We start from the raw sequence: 23042 nt of genomic DNA, 5'->3' as shown, positions 1-23042 counted from the left end.
CTCTTCAATGTGCAGTGGCGCTGCTTCTTATTCAGTTATTACTATTGACCCTAATCTCAATCTTTTGCTGCCCCCAAGAAATGAGTAGCATCTACATTTTTTAGTCCAAGAAAATATGGAGATGAAGAATTACTGAAAGCCCTCGCCTCCAAAAAAAAAGGATAAAGTCCCAGCTGAGCTCCACAACCATCCATCCGAGGGGTTCCTGCTCAATTCTTATTTCAAATGCTCCACTCCACTGTCCCCATAAACATGCATGTACTTGGTAGACCATGAGTCAAGCCTGGGTTTGGAACAGAAATGGAGAAAGCTGCTCTTGGTCATTCTCTAAGTAATGGAGATACCACGCAGATCTATAGCTATTACTTCTCCATACGATGCTCATAGCTCTATGATGCATAGAAAGGGCAATCTGACCTTCCAGCTGTAACTTTGATAAAAAAAAATAAGAAGAAAAATATTATATGTACAACCACTGAACTTCAGGACTTCTAAAAGTATAAAGTTTGACTAATTACTAACAACATCCTAATACAAAGATTTTATTATTTTATCATACTTAAAATGGCAAAGTTATCAAGAGCAATTATCTGTAAGTATAACACCAACCAAAAGTTGCCAAGTGGGGATTAACTGAGGCAAACACACACGTACGTGCACGCATGCACACACACACACATACACACACACACAAATACATAGTGCATGACTACAAAGAAATTCGTACATCTTCATTGAGGATAGAACACTCTGCAATTGGAATAGCAGAATGAGAGAAACTTTTCTGACAACCAAAGAGCAGCCCAGGTTATACTGTACGAGAAGCCACAAGCATAATTCATGTTGTTAAAAGCGTCACCAGCACAAATGCCTCTGCTTAGGACCTTCCAACTATTCAGATGACACAGGATTCACGGTCAATTTCATGGGGATGAAAACCATCACCTCTACCAAAGTCCTCCTTGGCGTTGCAACTTCCCTTCAAGGAAAACCATAAAATCCAAGCCAGTGGCTCATTTTAAGAGAAAGCAGCTCAACTTCTCTGTGGGAATGTGGAATCAGGTACTCAACCCTGGAAATTTCCAGAATCCCTTTCATAGGTTCAATTAATACTCATTATCAATCAAGTAAGTTCCTAAGACACATTAAGTAAGCTAGCTCTTCGTTCGTTCCCACACTCCTAAATAGAGTCATTAAGGAACAGAGATTAAATTAATTACTCTGCTGCCTATTGACAGGTGCATGGTGACAGACAAAACACAATCAAGTAACCACAATGCCCATTTCGGTTCATCAGTAGATACTTGGGAAAAAAATAAGAGGATATGAAAGACTGAATGAATAAACCAACAAACAGGTAATGATATTGTTTAGACATTAGGCCCACGTGTATGTTTCCTTCAGTTACTTGGAAGAGTCAACAGGCACGTACTCTGACCTGTCCACTATGTGCATTCTCTCTTAGGAATTCGAGGGCGGTGAAAGAATGGACACCATCCTTATACAACTTCCTTCTACCTTGGCATAGAGAAAATACAATCACATGTTAATTTCCCTCTTAGTCTGCCATGTTGTTGGGCCTATGTAAACAGCTACATAGAAAATCAGGATACTCAGTGTTAGATCATTGCATCCAGCCTCATTTTACAGATGACAAAACGAATACTCAGCAGCATTAGGTAACTTGCCCAAGGCCACACAGCTGGCTAGTGAGAAATAAGAAAGAGGTCTTCAGAGTATCCTTCTCCATTACCCACTTGTGATGAACAACAGAACGTCTAGACCTATTCTTTCTTCTCTCTATTCATTCCATGAAACAAGAGTGGAACTGAAGATGTCTGACAAATTTCTAGTAACTCTTGAGTATTCATTTTATTGATTTATATTTAACCAAAAAATCTGTACATTTATAACCTCTATCTTTTTCAGGTGCATGACACAGTATTAATGAACAGATAGATATTCAACATTCAACATTCAATGTGAGTGAATCAATTTTTGGTTTGGCATAAAAATGCTGTGATATGAAAAAAGAAGAACTTAATGAGAGTCAGAATTTAAAATAATTTGCAGTAGAAATTTAAACCAAGGATGGTATTAGTAGAATTTTTGGATGGATACGATGGAATTAAGGCAGTTGGAAATATGATGATGTTGGAAGAACAATTTTGACCCAGACATAATCTTAGAGGAGTAAGAAGAGGTTAAGTGGATGGGCATTATGGAAATAAGGCATCCAAAATGGAAAGCTCTTGAAACTCAGCCAGAAATCGTAGAAATTTCCCAAATAAGCGAGCAAATTTATAGGTGGCTTAGAAGTGTCTTATGAGAAAATAAAATTGTAAAAAATATATAGAAGGCAGAATATGAGACCACATTTTTGTTGGAATCCAGAAAATAAACAGTGGGACTGATATGAACTTGTTTTCTGAACTTTTTTCATGTAGCCCCTCTATTTGGAGACGCGTATCTAGGAAAGAAAATGCAAATTTAGCAAAACGGCGAACATTACTGCACACCTAATTCATGCTAGGCATTACACTAGTGCTCTAGGGATCTGAAGACAGGAGCGTGGGTCCCTGTTCTCCTCTTGGGGAATGGCTGCTGAGCTGCTATGAAACTGGAAGAAAAGAGAAAATTCTTTTCTCTAGCTGTAAAATAAGACGACATCTCTAAGTTGTCTCCGGATCAGCACACGTCCTATTTCACACCAGGGATGGGGTTCCACAAGCAACAGTGAGGGCCTTCCGAGCTTCGGGAATGTTGCTGAGGGTGCACAATCTTTACCCATTGTGAAACGTGGCCAGGCGAGGGGTGGGACTGTGCCACTACAAGCATAAGCCACATGCCCAGTCTCCAGTTTGACATCTCAGCAGTTTCTGAATCCTTCAGGAGCCAAGTAAGGCATGTGGTTTGTGTTGAGTTAGGAACATAAGCCTCTGCTGGTCTCCTTGCTACTTTTCTTAGAAACTGCACCCTTCCCACACAAGTGAAAACAAAGTGATCAAACCAACACATTTAGCATGAATTACAAAATCATAATGCAACCAAAAAGTGTGCGCATGTTGGGGGAGAGGAAGCTGACATGGAAAATAAGTGGCACTGTATTTGCAGTTAGCCAGTGTCCCAGGGACTGGCTAGCCAACCACAGGAGCCAGGCAACCTTCTCCACATGGTCACCAGAATGGTTAAAAGCCCAGACAGGGGACTACAGTCAGGGCTCATGCTAAAAGCTTCAGGAGGAAGATGAGGACAGTTCCTGTCTACGGAGAGATTGTTGTGTATGTGTGCGCTACATGGATGTATATGCCATGCATCTAGAAACGTAAGCACATGGGTGCATGTACACACCTACCTCTCCAGTTTTCAAGTCTTCCCTCTGAGCTCTCAAAATAAACAACGAAAAAGTATGTTTTTCTTTGACATTTGTTATAAGGTAGTGGCTCACAAAACCGATTGTCTACCAAAATTACTGAGGGGGCTTTTAAAAAATACAGATGCTGTGGCCCCACCCCAGATGGACTCCTCTGTGATGGGCATCTAAGAACCGACAGTGTTTGGCACGTGGGACAAGGGCTGTACAATCTAGTCCGTTGCCATTTGAGACTTCCAGGACAGCATGCTTGCTCTTGGCTCCAAGGTTGTGCCCAACACAAAGCCTGGTGTTTAAGATAGGAGTTCATGAAACACTGTTGGGGACCCTTCCGGATTTCACTGCTCTTCCATTCAGCGTGTAGCAGGAAGAAGCACCCTTAGGCATAAAGGCTGCGCCCCAGGCTCCAGTGGACATGAATCCTCTCTGAAGTCCCTGCAGGTTTCCTGGCAGAGCCTGAGCTCTGTGAAGAGGAGGGTAGGCTTCCTCCTGCCCCAAGTGGTCCTCCCTCTTTTCACTCCAAGTAAAACTAATGAAAACTAACATTTATGGAGAATACTATGGACCAGGCCTTGAGCCAAGTGCCTTCATTGAATTGTCACAAAACTATGGGTGGAGCTCTTGTTGTCCCCATTTGTTGGATGAGAGAACTGAGGCATGTCCACAGCTTCCAAGTGGTAAAGGTCGGTCGGAGAGAGGCCTAGGCCACCAGGCCCCAAGGCCGAGTGTTGGACCACTGGGCAATGTGCCTTCCAACCAGCTCTGTCACGTGGCCCACACAATAAAAGGGGAATGGGTAGATAATGAGAGGATTGCTTTTAATCTTCACATTCATTCCATAACCAAATAGGAAGTGTTTTCATGGCATAATGGGCTGCTGCCAGTGGTAGAGAAAGAGCAGAAGCAAGAGAAAATATAGGGCAAATACATGGAATGTGTGTGTTCCCTCTTTGTTCTCATGACACCAATTTATTTCGAGTGGGAGACTGGAATACTTGCTTAATGTGGGTGAGTAAGGTGCCAAGTGCTGCCTCCTTTCTTTGCATTAATGACAATGAAGACAACCCCACACCTAAGATGCAGTGTTCCAGCCTTTTCTAACCCCCGCCACACTCCTGCTTCACCAAAGTCCTCCCGCTTCTCTGATATTATGTACAACGTATTCTCAGGGCTGGAGGAGGAGGCTGAGAGGGATGCTTTGCTCAGTGTCTCAACCAAGACTTTTCCATGCACAAGTACATCTTCTGCATTTATGGAGAGCTCTGCTTTTTCAGCCCCTTTCCCATTCACTTCCACATTAATTAGTAAGGGTATCATTTTATAAATTACAGCTTCATATCAGAGGAAAGCAGAGTTTATCTTAATTCAGTCAGCTGTGTGAAATACAGTACCCTAATTTTAGACCGCCAGTTCTGAAGATCCCTATGGAGGAAGAGAATGACAGGTCTTCCAGAGAGAAATCCCAGTGGGTGCCCTACAAGTCTCACATCTGCCTCCAACAGCATCCCAGGCGGAGCTGCTGACGGGATCCCAGGACACTGAGTAGCATCTTTTCCACCATTAGCAATTCAGATTTGAATGCGAATCCTCCAAGCGGCACAGGGAAGCAGCCCTGGTTAGCTGTGGGGCTCCGAGAGGGGCTCAGGCAAGAGGCTCTGGCACAGAGCACAAGTCTGGGAGGTGGCATTAGCGCCAGTGATAAACACCAGATGATCTCAGTCCAAAAGGGAAGCCCAATAGTCTTAACTATAACAGGGCCGCGCAGCCATGATTGCTGCTGGAGTCCTGATTGCTCCTGCCAGGAGCCCTCAGAGGGAGGAATGCCCGGGGTGGGGAGCAGGGACAGATGATGTGAGTGTGGTTGTGGAGCAGTTCCCAGTTAAGAAGAGGACCTGCAGGGCCACCACAGTCCACTAGAAAGACCATGAGGGCAGCAGAGACAAGAAGTGTGCACAGGAGAGAGGAACACTCCAAAGGCCCCCACACCTGCCATCTCCCCATTCTCGCGGACTTGCCTATAAACGTCTCCTTATTCTCCTTCATTGCCCTGAAATCAACCCGAACTGAGTGGTGGGTGCTGGCTGCTTCCCCACTGCCCGTGAGCCTGGTCTGCCACTCTGCTGCTTCCTGCTCTGAGTCTGAAACCTGAACAGCAATGGCTTGGGAATTCAGGTCCCCGGAAAGGATTAGTTCAGGTGTTCTCAGTGAGTGGAAACACCCATATCTCTTTGAAAGCCAAAGGCAGCTTTGGTGATTTCCCAAATACCAGTTAGTTGATCATCTAACAAGTGGTGGTAGAAACCTCGGGAGGTTCTGAGGCAATGGCCTGGGAGGAGGCCCAGGTGTCGGGATTTTTGAAGCTTCCCTGGTGACCCAGGTGTGCAGTCCAAGCTGAGACTGCTCAGTAGGACCCCTACAAGGAATGCAAAACTGCACATTCTTATCGCCATCTGCCATTGCTGCAGACCGGTAACGCTTCCGGAATTCACAGTGCCTTGCAAACCGAGAACGTCTGCTTGGCTCTGTGACCCGAGAAGGCTCAACCCCTTGGAGACGTGCCTCCACCTTGGAATGTGAGATCAACCACCACTGTGGAAGAGACGCTGGAATGGCAGAGAGTACGAGTCCCTGCCTGGTGTCTGTGGTGACGACTGCCACGTGGGGATTCACCCTGATGGCTCCAGGGGCCGGTGGGCATGCCTTCAACACTGGGCCTCTGCTGCTGCCCACGTGCCTCTGGTACCCACTGCACACTGGCGCCTGAGACACCAGGGGACCTGCCTCGAAGGAGCTAAGACTCCGGGGGCTGGAGTAAGGAAGCTCCTACTTGTCAGTTAAACAAAAGAATAATCCACAGCCCCCTTTGCAGTGTGTACTTTCGCTGTCATCCAACAGCCCATTACCGTGTCACAGCATAGGCAACCCCTCCATAGGTCACTTTGTTTAAAATGACATGGATAATGCACATGTCAGCAAGCTGACAGTCCTGGCCGTCCTTCAGAGATAAAAACCTCAAGGCGAGAGCCTGTTCTTATCTGGGGGACATGCATGGGTCTATCATCCAAGTCAGGCAGAACATGATTTCTCCAGAGAGCACTTTTTTCATTTCCTGATTTTAAGGAAATCAAATAAGCACCATTTGTCTTCATCTGAATATGCTTGACCTGCTCAAATGATGATGTCTCGCATTTTATAACAGGCTACATATGCTGAATTCAAATTAACAACAGTACAGAACAAGAGCCTTTACATCTCTCTTGGAGGCTGGCAGCAGAGAAGGAGAGAAAAGTCTGGGCTGATGGAAAGATCCCACTAAATGCTAATCGCAGATTCTGAGTAAAATCAACAAGCACGTAGGAGGTGACAGTCAGAAAACAGGGCTCAGGAACGCCAGCTCCACAGGACAGATCCAGAAATTGGGGAGGGAGGGCCAGCCCTTCCTTTGGGTCCCAGGTAATACTGAAACCATAATCTTCAGGTAACTCTTTTAGAAATACATAAAGTAGGAATACAACTGGAAAGAAATTTGGTTGGAGGATTTGAACACCTAGAAAGAAAAACCAGACAAACAACCCCTTTGCTTCAGGCAGCAGGAAATTCACTTTACCAGGCAGTGATCCAATCTTCTGAAAGCTCAAATATAGAGCTGCTTTTCTTGATCCATGTTGCACTGGATACACAGAGGCTGGTGGCCATCAGCCTTGAAACAGAGTATGAACCTGCTGGAAGAACTGCCCTCCCACCTGGCCATCCACCTGGATGAGACAGCAGTTCCCATCGGACCTCCCCTGCCCACCCCTCGCCCCAGGATGACATTCCAGAAATGTTACCATTAACGTTTCCATCAAGAAGGCCAATATGCACAGAAAAGCAGGAGGAAGCATATGGGCCAGTAAAATAAATGAAAACATGACATTATAAATACATACTAGCACATTTAATGTTCCTATCAAGGATTAAAAGAGAAAAATCAGATGGCTATTAATATCAATAATTTTAAAATCTTCTGTATTGTGAAAACTTAGTGTCACATATGTATAATATTAAAGGGAATATTTTTTAAAAAGTGGACCTCACAAATGTTATTTCTTATCATTGAAAATGTCACTGTGTGAATAAAACCTGTCTTCACAGAAGAGAAAGGGGCTGGCGCCCAGGAAGCTGGTGCTCCACCCCCTGCAGCTGTGTGGGAAAACGCACAGTGCTGCCAGTGTGTATGTACTGTGCCCACAGTTGGGGAAGGTCTTACCTTCTCTTCCTGGTCACTGTCACTGTCGCACTGAAAAAAAGAACAAGAGAAGAAGAGTTAGTGCAAATACTGAGTAGGTTTTTGTTTTTGTTTTTGATACAAAAAAAAGGTAAGACCAGTAAAGGAAATAGGAAATGTCTGAACTGGAAGAGCTTCTTCAGCTCAAGTGCTGGTAAACAGACAGGCAGCAAGATGCTGAGCAGCTGCTCTGCTGATTTCCTCTGGTGCCCATGCTCTGTGCTCTTGTGTGGCAGCCTGGCACCTGCTCATCCCACCAGTGAGCCCAGAAACTGCATGGCAGAGGGGATGCCCAGCAAGCCGCCAACCTGGCCACAGGGTTAAGGTGGATCAAGATCAGTCAATGGGATTGAGAGCAAAATCAGTTCTTTAATGGAGATCTTCTACCTCTGCTATTGTCAATGGCTGTCTCTCTCTTGGTGCTTTTCTAAAAGAAAAGAGGTAAATCTTTGGGCGTTGCATTCTTTCATATGGATTTGGAAGAAAATAGAACCTAATGGGCAAGGCTCATCACTGATACCTGTCTTTACCAGGGTTTAGAGGCCCGGAGAACAGAGGGAATATTCCCTACAGAAAACCTGCCAAGAACAAGAGGTCAGTGTAACAAGTCAACAATATGGGCAACAATAACAACAAAGTTTTAGGGCAGTAGACTCACTCACACTGTATCTAACAGAACCCAAGTACCAACTGTTGAGCTGGGTTTGGGATAATCAGAGAATAACAATGAACTCAAAGCACTGGGTTCCTCATTAGAAGTAAAGAGGGGGGGAAAAAACGGACACATTTTTAAAAAATCAAGAATGTTTTGTTATCCGATATTTTATTTTTAAAAAGGGGTGTGTTTTGTTAGAGTAAATACACAGCAGATAAATACATCAGTTCATTCACTCAGCCGCCCTTAATAAGCACAGCTAAGCTAGATGAACCTTGAAACAAGACACAGGCCCGGCCCTCAAGCAGCTCTCAGCCTAGCGGTGCAGGCACGCACCATGAAGTGGCCGGGCTGTGTTCTGAGAAATGTGCTGTTCGGCGATTTCATTGTTGTGTGAACATCACAGAGTGCACTAACACAAACCCACACAGTATAGCCTACTACACACCCAGGCTGTATGGTGGGGCCTACTGCTCCCAGGCTTGTACAGCATGTTTCTATGCAAAAAACAACACAAGATTAAATTGAGCACAAGAGAAAATGATGCAAACGAGAGGCAGTAAACAAGAGATGCATGAGGCTGCTGCTGGTGCAAAACAGTGTACTGTTTTTCAGCAAGCTTATTTTGAAAAGAGAAATAGTACACTCTAAAACAACAATAAAAAGTATAGGAAATACATCAACCTGTAGCACTCGTGATTATTGCCAAGTATTATGTACTGCATGTACTTGTAGGTGCTGTTCTTTCACGAGACTGGTAGTGTGGTAGTTTGCTTACATAAGTGTCTTCATAAAGACATCCCTAATGAGTTGCACTATGATGTTATAATAGCTACAAGGTCACTCGGTGATAAAAATGTTTGAGCTCCATACAATCTTATAGGGCCACCAACATATATGCTGGTTGATTGAAACAGTTTGTTGTGGTGCATAACCGCAGAAATATAGAACACAAACCCTGAGCAAGGGTGTGGCATGATCAGAGCCGTGTTCTATGAAGACGACTCTTCCCATGGTGGAGGAGAGACAGTACACTGTGGGGAAGACACAAGTCATGGGGACATCAGTTTGGCAACCATCACACTGTCTAAACCAGCATGGCGTGTGGGTTGAGAAAGGGATGAACAGATGGCAGAACGATTGTGAAGGTAGAACCAACAGGGCTTGGTAACACATGGATATGGGAAGCAAGTGAGAGGGATGAGTCGAGGATGATGCCAAGGATTTTTAGTGTGGCCACCTGGATGTGGAAATTGAGGCTGCTATGAACAGAAACAGAACATAAATTTGCTTATATAGCAGTCACTCCTGGCTAGAAACCCACAGCCATTCACAATCTCTTCTCCCTAGTCTGTACCTTCTCCTGACATTTTGAGATGGAAAAAGCCAGAAAGTCTCTTTCTCTCAACTTTCCTTGCAGCTAAGGGTGGCCATAAGGTACATTTTTGGCTGAGACTTGAGTAAATGTCTGCTGAGGGTTCTGAAAAACTTTTCTTAATAAAGAGAAAAAAGCAGGAATACTTGTCTCTTGCCTTTGAACATGATTGCATGAGGATGTGATGTCTGGACCTGTGGCAGCCATCTTGCAAAAATGAGGCAAAAAGCCTAAGTACAGAAACAAGATGATGGGGCCAAAGGAAGAAAAACCATGGCACAACTGAGCCACTTGGACCAACCTCAAGCAGCCCACCTCTGGACTTTTGTTCAGATAACAATAAGTTACCTTAGTGTTTTTTGTTTGTTTGTTTGTCATTTAAATCCTCACTCAAGGATACTTTTCCATTTATTTTCAGATAGAGTGGTAGAGTGGGAGGAAAGGAGGGGGAGGAGAGAGAGAGAAAGACAAATACTGATGAGAGAGAGACAAGACACATCCACTGGTTGCTTCCTGCACAACCCCAACCAGGGCCGGTGACCGAATCAAAACCAAGGCATGTGCCCTTGACCGGAATCGAACCAGTGACTCTGGTATGGGGACTGACACTCTAACCACTGAGCCAAACCGGCCAGGGCATTACCTTACAGTTTAAACCACTGTTAGAGTGCTCTCAATTGATAATAACAGAACCCTGCCCAAATGGACATCTAGGTATTATAAGACACAATTTAGAGTCTACTTCCTCTTTCCAGCCTAAGATCTCTGTACTATAAGCATTTAGGAACTCACATCAGAACCTTATAGACTGGCGGGTTATAACATTTTTTTCCCCCACTGGCTCTTCAATGCCATAGGGTTATCAGAGTTTTAGTGACAGTGCTTTATTAATATATATTTTTTTCCTTTATTGATTTTAGAGAGAGAGGAAGGGAGAAGAAGAGAGAGATAGAAACATCAATGAGAGAGAACATAGATTGGCCACCTCCTGCATGCTCCCCCCACTGGGGATTTGGCCCACAACCTGGGCATGTGCCCTGACCAGGAATTGAACCAGCGACCTCTTTGTGCACGGGTCGACGCTCAACCACTGAGCCACACAGGCTAGGCAGTGACAGTGCTTTACCCGATCACAAATGCCTTGTTTTCCACCGAGTTTCCAACCTTAGGTTGTCTACACTTACTTCCTTTTGCCTGATGAGTGGATTTCTCTATTACAAAAAGTCAAATGAGTTGAGAAGAAAAATGGATGCCATGATGACTTTGAAGGCCTATAACAGGCAGATGAGGAATAATAGTTCTCACTGTGTGATTTTTCCATTGCCTTTAATTAAGCTTTCCTTGAGGTTCCCAAGTTCTGGGCACATTTTCAAGAGTGACAAAGCATGATTCAGGAGAGGTATGGAAGAGGGAAGAGGATTTTGCCAGACAGGCTCCTTTTCCCAGCTGTTCACAGCCTACGTTGTGAGGTAATCAGTGACAGCTGAAGGCTGTGGCATAGCATTTGCCCACATCCCCAAGGACTGCTGTGCAGGGGGCACAAGGAGTGGGGAGGTCAGGAAAGGACCACCATTGTCCACACCCCACATCCTAACAGGAGTATGTCCCTGGGAATGGTTATTTCTATCAAAGTGTTAAGCTTCCTGCTTTCCAACAGTCCAGTTCTAATTTCAAGGTCCACTTAATTCCGCATCAAGTAATTACTGATATACCCAGAAGCACCTTGTCTCCAGAGTTAAGCATATGGTGGAGAACTGAGACCTACTGGTATCCATTATGGAAGCAGCACGGATGCCAAGCCGATTAAAAATGCTCAGGCTCCCCACACAACATGCGGGTGAGTGACAGCTCCTCCACAAGGCCAGTCGCAGAGTCTGCCAAAACAGTCTCTGCTGCACTAGGGCCCACATGGTGCGCTGCGAAAACAGTTCCATTTCTGGTATTAAATTCCCATACTGACCCGAGGACTTTGCCGTGAGCTCAGCAGGAGCACACCATCCAATTTACAGCTCCGCTCTCTGGAGCCTCGAGTGCCAGCCCTGGCAGAGACGAATGATGGTCAACCCTCCAGCTCATAAATTATGCAAAGGCAATAAATGCACTCAGCAAACAGCGCCTAACGTTTGCCTAGCCTGGCTCCTAACACACTCTGTAAAAAGCCAGAAGCTCGACACATACAAGAGGTCTATTCCACTCATAAAGGGGGTTTGTTGACAACTCCAGACGGAAAGCGAGCCATGGGCCTAAGGAGTCTTTCTGCTTCGCTGGCAGGAGTTTATGGGCCTGCTTTATGAAAAAGGGAGGCTGTTTTATAGAGTCAGTGTGGGTAGAATTCATGGTCTCAAATTCACATTTAATACACTGTACAGCTTTCATACCCTAAGTTCAATACATGGTGGATTTTTGGCCAAATGATTCCTGGTCTTGAAAGGTTAAAAGAAGAAGTGTCTGCTCCCCAGTCCCTAGATGCCCACTCCAATTTATCAGAGTTCACATGGAGTCACCTCCTGATTCAGGTTTGTGTTCTGCATGAGGCTGGGAAATGGAAAAGGCATGTCAAATGCAGAAATGGGGTCCCAGCTGATTTGACCGTTTTAAGCATTTTGACATCGGGGTCCCGCATTGGTTTATTAGCAAACAGGTTGCACACTAACGACCAGCTCGAGGTGACAGAGTACTCTTCATGACTAGATTTCAAAGTCCTTTGTGCAAAGCTGAAAATATTCTCCTCCATTTTAAAAGCAAGAAACGAAAAGGAACAACCAGCCCTTATACCCCAACTGGGGACAAATTCTTAGTCAGAGCCTTCAGACCAAGGTACTACCCAAACCCATCAGACAACAGTGAAACAGGAGCATGAAATCCAAACCACATGCCTCACGTGCAGAATTAGAAAGGGCCCAGCTCCTCACCTGAGTACAGGCAGCCATTCCAACACATCACCATCCACCTCATCGTCACCTCCTCCTCTGGCTTCACGAATAGACCTGAACCTTCGGAGGCACCTCCTTCCTGCCCCAGACACGTCCCACCCCTTAAACTCTTCAATTAACCAACCAACCAATTAATGCACCCACCCACCTAATAGTTTTTCTTTTAAAATTAATACATATTTATTGGCTACATTTAAAAAAAAGTATGCTGAGTGAAATAAGCCAGTCAGAGAAAGACTAATATCACGTTCTCACTTGTATGTGGACTCTAAGGAACAAAATAAACTGATGAACAAAATAGATCAACAGACTTGAAGCAGGGAACAGACTGACAGATTTCAGAGGGAAGGTGGGAAGGAGGATGGGAAGAGATTAATCAAAGAACTTATATGTAAGCATAGCCCACGGATACAGACAATAGACAGGGGAAGGCCTGGGTAGGGTGGGAGATGGGAGGAGGGGAAATTGGGGAAAATGGGGGATATCTGCAATACTCCTGACAATAACATACATTTTTTAAAAGTTCACCCATCAATCTGCCATCCATAACAGTTAACACATCTGTGTAATTCCTTCTAGTCATTTCTCTATCCTCTCCATCCTTCACACATACACATTTCAAGGAATGAAATTCTATTCTTTTGTAATCTGCTTTGTTTTCACATAATATGCCAAATATTTTAGTTTAAAGGATGAAGTTTTCCCTGTACCATCACTTTTTAAAAAGGCCACACTGCAATCCACTGTTTGAGTTGTAAATAACAGCTAAAAAGTTCCCTAGTGCCAGATATTTGAACCATTTCAATTGAACACCCGGGATTTCTCTCTTGTACGTGTTCACCAATATTGTTCTTCCTAGTACCTTTTCATGGCCCTTTCTGTTCTGTATATTCTTTAATGTCACTGTCTCCCCAGAGTTGCACCTGCAATTCTATTGTTTCTAGATGGTTTCGAGGGAGTCCTTAAAGATCCCCTTGGTTCTATCTACCATTTGTATATTGAGACTAAGAATCTCTATGCCCACCATTTGCCGGCTTTGGAAAAGTTTAACTCTCTACCTCTCAGTTTCCTCACCTATAAATGTGGGTGATGACGGCATTTCCCTCATAAGATGAGAATAAAATGAAATGAGTTAATGTACTTAAACAACTGAGACAGTACATGGTACAGAGTATGTATATGTGTACACAATAAATGTTAACTATTTTCAACATGTTTCTGTGTGCTAATTCCCCTTCCTCAAGCCCTGTAGACACCTCAGATTCAAGTGTCGTCTAAATCTAGGCTCACCATCCTTTGCTTACCCTAAAGCCCCTCTCCCATGTGGTTCCCGTGGCATCACCATCCTTGTTCACCCCACATTACTGATGCTCCCTTTTATATCCTCCCCATCTCCATGGCCACGGGCACTGCTTTAGCTCAGGTGTTTATTTGATCATTACAAGAAGCTAATGACTGCTTTCCAGGGCCTATAGTCTCTTCCTTTTCTCACCTGGGTCCTTACTGACCACAGCGGATTCCTAAATTTAAATTTGATCATGACACTTCTAATTTGCCCACTCCCAGCTTCTGATCACCTTCAACACAGTGCTCCTCAGGCTTTTTGTGGACAGGGACCATTTGTTTTTGCTTTGTTTTCCAATACATTGTGAACCAACACTTTTGTAATATACAGTAAAAAAATAAATTGCTAGAAAACTAAAAAGACATAAAAATATACATTGTCATTTGATTTCAGATATATAAAATTACTCTATTGAATTGCTATAAAAACATCCACATGCTTACTCTCAACTACCATACCAATCTCATAGCAGGTCAGTTATGAACAGCTGACAGACTGGACTTGGTCTGTGTCCACACTACTGAGTAGCACTATTCTAACATAGCCCTTGCTCTTGCCACACCTGGGCACACTTGGACACACCCTCAGCTCTTACCATCTTTGCAATGAAGAATTCCCTCTGCCTGAAGTTCTAACTCACCAAGTTTCTGCCTAAAAACCTTTAATGCACCTTTTAAACACAGTGAATGTTCCAATACGCTTCTTAGAATGAAGAATTCTTAGAATCCTAATACCTTTTTTATGATTAACTGCTTCATCTCCATCCCTTACAGAACTGAATTTCACTGTTTGTCACAAGTCTTCCCTACTCCACAGTGACCTCCCACATGGGTAAGGGCAGTGTCTTGGGCATCTCTGCATCTCCAGGCCTTGTGACAAAGTAGGGCTCAACCACATTGATAAATTTATCAAATTCTTCTTTAGAATTCTTCAAAATTGGTTGATTCCACACAGCACAAGCAAACTATGATTTAAAAGACAAGTGATTCCAGAGAGAAGGGCACAGGAAACACAGCCGAACTTGACTGCTTACTACTTAATGGGAGGTATGTTTGAACATACTGGGCAGGGTTAAAATTGTCAGCAGAGCCTAGAGTTGGGGGCCCAAAAGAAAATACCTTCCATTAAAAGGCCCAGAAATGATGTGATTATGATTTTATTGCATTTCCTCAAAAGCAAACATTTCTCATTTCCATTTGGGAATCTCAATATCTGTGTTTTAAGACTCTGATCCAAATGGAAATAAGTCAAGGTCTGCAACACCTCCCTGCCTCGTTCAGAATGAGGAAACGAGATGGAATTCTAGGTGCCTCGTGATGGAATGCATTCTTAAGCAGAAAGTGGCAATCATTGAATATATCGCATACAATGACATTGAGGAGGGCACTGCTCTCTATTCTGCTCAATGGACCTTGCTGAACAGTTATTTCACATCTCGAATCCATTTATCATTGCCACCAAAGATGTCAGGGCTGAACACCATCGCTGAATAAAGTTATTTTATTCTTCTTTCTGCCTAAAGGAAATGAGAGGAAAATGAGGGAGAACCCCAACTTATAAACCACAGTGTCTAACATCAGGTACAATTTAACTTTGCCCGTGACAAAACGAATTGATTCCCCCTTTGGGGCAGGCGGTTTATCTAAGGCTGGAAAGACATCCCTCGTCTAAAAGCCATTTCAGAAGAAGCCACCTGCAGAAAACATGACACTTATTTTCTTATTTAAAGAAGTGAGGTGGCGGCACGGTGACTGAAATCTTGTCCACAACCATCCTCCCCTCTGCCCAGTTCCTTGCCCACGCAGAACGGGCAGCCTCGCGAGCCAAAGGAGCAACTCTGATGTCTGCCTTCTGTCACTCCACAAAGCCCCCATTCAGGGTGTTCACAGTCCTCTCCTAGCTACTGTGGGCTTGAAGTGAAATTTAAAGCTACGGGGGCCCTAGAAACAAAAAAATTTAATTCTGCCCTGTCCAGTTTTGCTCAGCGGTTAGAGCATTGGCCTGCGGTCCAGAGAGGCCTGGGTTCAGTTCCTGCTAGGGGCATGTATCTCGGTTGCAGTTTGTCCCCGGCCCTGGTTGGTCGTGGGGGTGGCAGCTACTCAATGTGTCCCTTTCACGTCGATGTTTCTCTCTCTCTCTCTCTCTCTCCCTCCCACTCTATCGGAACAAAAAATGGAAAAATGTCCTCGGGTGAGGATAAAAAAATAAAAATTAATTCTGAGATGGTTGGAGGTATTCTTACTGATTATGAAATGATGCCATTGCTTCCTCCTCCCCTCTATTTCAATAATAACTATGTCTGATCAAGTGAAATAGCTCAAAAAAAAAATGAACACCTAACCAAAAAAATCTGTATGCTAAACAAAAGTTTAAAAGATAAGAATAAAGCCTCTGACAATTACAAAATGAACACATTTGAAAATCATAGAAGGACCACCCATCACAGCTGCTGAGGTACCACGGAGAGCAGGCTTTTGCAAGCTTCTGGAATTCTGTATTGGTGAGCTACCATTCCTGCGTGGAGAGTCCGCAGAATCGGGCATTTTTGCAAGTTCCCAGCTTGAACTGGCTGGAGCTTGAATGACCAATGTGATCTGAGGAGTGAAGGGAATACTTCTTATTCTTCCTCAGGGTCTCCTAGAGGGTCACACAATCTCGTTCAACAAATAATTTTAAAATGCCTACTATGTGCCAGGTTCATTCTGACCGCTTATTAGATGTGCCAATATACTGACAAATCGTGCTGTCCAAACCTGCAGTTCCAAAGCTCACTAATTAATTTTCAATATTTTTTTCTTTTTGTCACTTTGAAATCTAGGTGTATTTCATAGAACACTCCATATGCTGTAAATTTCCACTTAGCTCATTAAAATACCTTTGGGTTTGGGGAAGTAGGAAAAGAAGTGGATATTTCACAAATTTTTGGAGAGTTCAGCATTTTTCCCCCTTAGAAGAAAGGAAGTCACATTTTGCCAAGTATAAACATACAGAAACCCCAAAGATGAAATTTACTTAAAACCCAGAGCCCACAAGCCTCAGTGGTTGGCAAAATGAGAAAAATGAATTTCTTGTCCAAAGGTAAAACTCAGTCTGGGGCTGGGTGATTTGTAAAAGATCTCTTTTAAGCTTCAGCACCAGATCCTTTGCCTCTTTGTCATTGATTTACAGATTCTAAGTCATCAATAGCATTAATCTGTACCTGCCTAGGGACCTATTACAAATGACTTTGAAGATGGTGTGAAGCAAGAATGTATTATGAGACCACAGTGCTGTGAGCAGAGAGACCTGCTGTTCTGTGTTCTTTGGCGGGATTCTATGTGACCTGGAATGCTGCATAACTTCCTTTCTGGGTCAGTCGCTTGTTTCTTTGGGTGGGGCTGAAGCCCCCTAGGTTTGCTTCTACTAAACCTTGGTTCTTTCAGAGTCCTGTGTGAGCTAATAAAACCCAAATTTGCTGAGGAGTAAAACGGAAAAGTATGTGATGGGTTAAAATAATACAAGAGTCTATTTTTTCCGCTGTGTTGTGATCCATAGAAATCACCCTGAGCCTTTTCCCTTTCTTCTCTGCCTGGGAAGCCAATTGCTTTGATTGCAGTGATATGAGCTAGCTAAAATGACTTGCCCTTGCTTGTGAGGCAAATGGAACATGCTAATAGAACTTATCGCATTACCCGATGCAAAAGTGCCATAGCTCATTACTTTAAGATAAAAGGATATCATTGCAGACGGCAAGCAGAATTGACTTTCTGAGGCCCGACTTGATGATGATTTAATCAACTGCTCTCTTTCACTTCTCATCTCTGCGCCTGTCGGTTTCACAGGTGCCGTTAAATGAGACACTCAGAAAGTGAGCGGAGGGAAAGAAATTGCTGTCATTACTTTTCAAGAAAGGAGGTATGCAAATTTTCGACAGAAAGATTGCGTTCATAATGGGCCTGGTAAAATACAAGGATCATGCTTGACAGGTGAGGGCAAGCCATTTGTATGTCCTTAAAGCAGAGCAACCATCCTCGTTTAGAAATGTGCTTGGTAAAAGAAACTACAAATGAGAGGCCTGGCAGGGCCAGGGGAGAGGCGGGCCAAAGAGCACAGGGTTGGTCCAAGTGGGTCTGAGTTTTAGAGAGGAGGAGGGTACTTATAGTAAAATCCTGGCTCTGCCATACATGACCTGTAGGACCTCTGGCAAGTATCTTAACCTCTCTGTGCCTCAGTTTCATTATCTAGCAAATGGGCCAGGTTGTTGAGAGCATTCACTGAGATAATAAATATAAAATAATAATAAAATACATTATAAATACATATGTCATTAACACAAAAAAGGTATACAACAGTGCCTGACATATAGAAAGCACTCAGTGGATGTTAAAAATCATTCATTCATTTTCAACAAAGATTACTTTGATTTTTTAAGAATATGTGTCCCAGGTGCTAGAAATCTAGTTTATTAGATAGAGTAAAGTTCTTCATTGATTTTACATATCTAAGTCTTGCTTCCCCAGCAGATAGTGAGCTCCATGAGAGAGCAGTTTGGTTGTCCCTGGAATCAGCACGGGGCCCAGTGTCGTTTTAGGACCCTAAACGACGCCCAATAACGATTTGATGATTTATGGATTCCTCTTTCATCCAATTCATTTCATATTTCTGATACTGTTCATGAAGCTCAAGCACTGAGAGGAGTCTCCTCCTGTAGCAGGAAATGTCTGTCATTAGTTGGGAACCTCAGGCACTCACCACGTGCCCTGCTAAGCCCGAGGAAGAAACGGGTGCAGCCAGGAAGAACAGACAGTTTGGCCTGAATCCCCTTCAGAAAGGCAGAATGCGTCTGAATAGATTAAATGACCAGGATGGTATCAACAGAGCTGTTTTTCACCCACTTTGCCTTCAACAGGTAATTGTTCTATTCTCTCCAACACTCAGAGTAAAAGCACCTTTCTTAAAGTGTCTGTAACTCCGGTTCCTTTTCCCCAGGTAATGAAGCTGCTGCAAACCATTCTCCCTTCCAGCCCCGAGGTGGTGAGCGCTGAGGGAGCTCCTGCTAAGCAGCGCTGACATGATGCACCTCAGGCAGAGGGGAGATGATGAGGGCCCAGACAGCGGGCAGCTTTGAGCAATCGCTCCTGGAAGAGCCTGGCTCCTGAACTGCATTTCACTGCAGCACGGTTCTTCCAGGGGAGACATTCTCCACGGGAGCTACCACAGGGCATTTCCCCTACAAATGCTAGCCACAGCCTCCACCATGTAAAAGGAATGTCCTGACAACTGCGTGGGAGGGAAGAGTGTAAGCCTTCCATTATCAAGACGTTCAGGCCTTCGCCAGTAGAGACAGAATCTGAACCCAGCTCTGTTCATGTTTAAGTTCCTGTTCCTGGCAAGTACAAGGTACCACCTCACTCTCTCTCATGCATTATCCAAGGAAACCACTTGAGAAAACACCTTGTGGACTGACTGCTGGGCCAAGGGCAGAGTCGAGCTGAAACTGAAAGGAGTAGTCATGACCATAGCAGCAGTGCATGTCCCCGTCAGCCACATTTCTGCTCCGTCCCAGGCAGTGCTCCCTCAGGAGGGGACCTCGCACAGCCCCTGGCTCAGGGAAGTGCGCGTTCACCCTGTGGCTGGCCTGGGTGCACATTCTGACCCCCCACTTAGTGGCCATGCCGTCTTGGAAAAGGTGCTCAGCCTCTTGGAGCCTACCTTTTTTTTCACCTATAAATACCCCACAGAATTTTTGTGAGAATTAAATGAGTTCAAGCATGTGAAAGCAGCCAGTAAAAAAGACTCACAGTTTTATTTCTTACAACTCTTTCATAAAAGCTATGTTATATCACATTCACAAATGAGGTAACTTAGTAGTTATTTAAATGTTGGGTTTCTTTTCTTTTTCTTTCTTCTTCTTTTTTTTTTTTTTTTAATTATTTTATTGCCAGAGGGGAAATCATATTCCACAAGGATTTCTGCTTGGGAGGTGTTGGAAGACTTGATACTATGCTTAAAAAATAGAAATAACAACCCAAACAAACAGAAACAAACACTATCATTCTCTCTCAAAGAAGAGAACAGGAATCTTCCTGGTAACACATGGTTTTATTTCACTGATCAGGTAAGTATCAACAAGACAAAACACTTCAGAATTCAATTTTCTAAGCATTCCTTTAGGTTCCTGATGCAAAAAGTCTGGGTGGATATAATTTGGATCTATGCTTCAGTCAAATAGTAGTCAGTACCCTGTGCATAGAGACTAAGGTAAAATGCACAGATACAAGATTTGGAGTCTAAACTTGTAGGTTATGCATAGTGCAATAATGGCATGAGGTTTTACATTACTAAGATGTTCACTCAATTAAAATTGGCAAAATAAATAAATAGACAGGATAGATATCAAAAACATGAAGTGATAATACAACTAGGAAGCCAGCCATTTTGAAGTTTGGCCAGGGATTCTGACCAATCAGAATAAGGAGCTCCTTGAATAGCCCTGTGTACAAAGTTTATTTATAATGCACGGCCTACCTAGGGATTGATCTAACAAAATCAACCAATAGAGTAAGCTTGAGAAAAGATAAAACTTCCTAGAGCATTAATTTTGGTAACTGCAAAAATGGGGATTAGCTGAGCGACTATTACCAAAGTGCTTGGCCCTCAGTAGGCACTCAACAATTTAACCACGACCATCCTCGGGGACCCTTGGGAGTGTCTGCTCCCTCTTCCACATATATGAACGCTTTCTCTGGCTTTTCTGGCCATCTTTCTTTCAGCTGCTGGTTTCCAGCATTTTCAATGCTATGGTCAGTTTCCCCAAATATATCTCAGAGTTCATAAAGTGCATTAGCAAAATATCTGAGGGAAGGTGACATGGAAAATGTGTGACTGAGAGCAAGAACAACATGTGGTTAATGGAATGGGAACTAAGGTGTCTGAATGTGTCTATGGGAAATATATGGAAATGACTTCAAGGTAAATATAAATCCTAAGACAGTAACGCCATATACTTGAAGAATTCCAATTATAAGGACATTCTTCTAAGAAAATCAGGAAAATCAAAATCCAAATATATTTCTCTTTACATTTGACTCACCCTTAAGCCAACGAAAGCAACTGGAATTGAATGGAGAAAGGGAAAATGGTGCTCTCATACTGCTGAAACGTAATGGTCACCTTATCAATGTCCCACCAGCCAGACTTTCTGTTTTGTTTTTAAAATGAAAGATAGTGAAGAGCATAGCTAAAGGAATAGAAATATGGTTCGAGACAAACTGATCGACAGATGTTAGAAGGTGGTTCAAGAGGATCCACAGACATGCCAGACTGATTCCTTTGTGTTTTTCTCTTTGTTAGGCACTTTACTATTGCCTCTCTTAGAATTCATCACACTCATAACTGGGATTTTAAATTAAATTGTACCTAGCAACAGTCTTTATTGTAGGATGGCTTGAAACCCTAGTCTTCTGTATCATAAACAAGGAAGGGTAGGATTACTATAAATTGTCTGCAAGAAAATACAAATTGCCAAGATAAAAATACCCACTGGTCTGCCAGTCTCAAGTTTCCTGTTTTGACATAGTATATGCAGTAATTTGGTATCCACAATCTCTTATTAGAAAATGAATGTGCTATTTTTCTGAATGCTGCAATTACAATAATTGAATTTAAAATGGGGATTGAGTTTCTCTATTTGGAGAAAAAGAATAATTGTGCATTTCTGATTAAAATCAAGGGGGCTGAACAGAGGTTGTACAAATTCCAGCTCCCGTCTCCCTGAGTGACTCCTCGTCAGGCCAGAGGAAAGAAACATTCCAACGCAGAGAAGCAGACCAGCACCTCAGCAGCAGGCACCATCTTGGGCCTCACTGGCTTTGTCCCCTGGCCTTCAGTCACAACACCCCTGTGATAGAGGCAATCAGAACACCATGGCGTTGTTACATTTTAAATGGCAGCCATGCTGGAGTTTCCCACTGTGTCAAAAATTAAGAGTTAAAATGCAAGGAAAACAAACATCTCTTTGTGTCAAAAATGCCCGTTCCCTTTTAGACTGCCAACATTTTGCAGCAGTTTTTATTTCTCCAGTATAGAACCTCTCCTCTGGATGGGGGGAATGTGATGGCAGAAGGTGGGGGTGGTAAGAAAAGAACCAATGTTTTTTTCCTAAAGGGCTGGGTTGTCTTTTATTTTACCAAAACATCGTATGACAAGCCACCTCTTAAGGTTCAGACGTAAGAAAGAAAAGGGGATGGAGGAAGAGGGCTCTCTTGCCCTTTCTTCGTTCTTCTATTTTATTTTGGATGGTACCATTCAGTCTTCTGAAACCCACTTTATCCCAAAGTGAAAGTGAAATTTAGTCTCACAAGCCCTCCCAAATGTTCCTTAAAACAGAGCTTCCTAAGGAAAGAGAGAAATGTGCCAGCTCACGGTCAGTGAGCCATGGATTGTCTCTCTACATGGCTTACCATTTTTTATTTATGGCTTTATTGAGGAGTAAATGATACAAACAGACTGCCCATATTTAAAGGACACTATTTAACCCATTTTTACATATGTATCCACCATGAAGCCATCACCACAATCAAGACAGTGGTGCACGTACGCACTGCCCCCAAGTTTCCTTGTGCTTTGTTAATCCCTGGCTCGTCTCCCTACCCAACCACTGATCTGCTTTCTGTCACTATAGATTAGTTTGTGTATTTTCTAGAGTTTTATATAAAGGGAATCATGCAGAATGCACTCTTTCTGTCTGGTTTCTATCACTCACTGCTTACTATTTGGACACCTAATGAAATGGGAGCCTCCTAGCTCCAAAGTGCAAGGCAGCCCTCGGAGGCTGCAAGGCCAGGGTTTACTGTCGTCCCCCAGGAATAGCACCGATTACTTGGTCTTACTTTATTCTTTGGCTTTATTATGTACTTCAGTAATCAATAAACACTTCTATGGCAGAAGGTTTATTTTACCCTATAAATCCAAGGAGCAGAGAATGATATTAAGACATCAGTATGGATGGGCTCTGCTGCTCTGTAACACTGTGAGGAGAGCGCGAGCAGCAGATTTAAATCTAAGAAGGTTACAGAGCAGTCACAGCTCCTGGCTGGATGGCAGGGATCGTAAA

General features: G+C 43.5%; 1 protein-coding gene across 2 annotated transcripts in view; it reads right to left on the bottom strand.

The window, feature by feature from the left end:
- The window catches only part of AUTS2 (activator of transcription and developmental regulator AUTS2), a 1152295-nt gene that overhangs the window by 313766 nt on the left and 815487 nt on the right, over positions 1-23042 (bottom strand). For both annotated transcript variants that reach the window (XM_036280264.1, XM_036280265.1), the window contains exon 5: positions 7623-7652. In XM_036280264.1, coding sequence (XP_036136157.1) covers positions 7623-7652 — 30 coding nt within the window. The remainder of the gene's footprint in view (positions 1-7622; positions 7653-23042) is intronic.

Source organism: Molossus molossus, unplaced genomic scaffold, assembly GCF_014108415.1.
Source record: "Molossus molossus isolate mMolMol1 unplaced genomic scaffold, mMolMol1.p scaffold_m16_p_3, whole genome shotgun sequence".
Classification (NCBI taxonomy): domain Eukaryota; kingdom Metazoa; phylum Chordata; class Mammalia; order Chiroptera; family Molossidae; genus Molossus; species Molossus molossus.
Note: the sequence above shows the minus strand (reverse complement) of the source record. Positions and strands in the feature narration are given on the sequence as shown.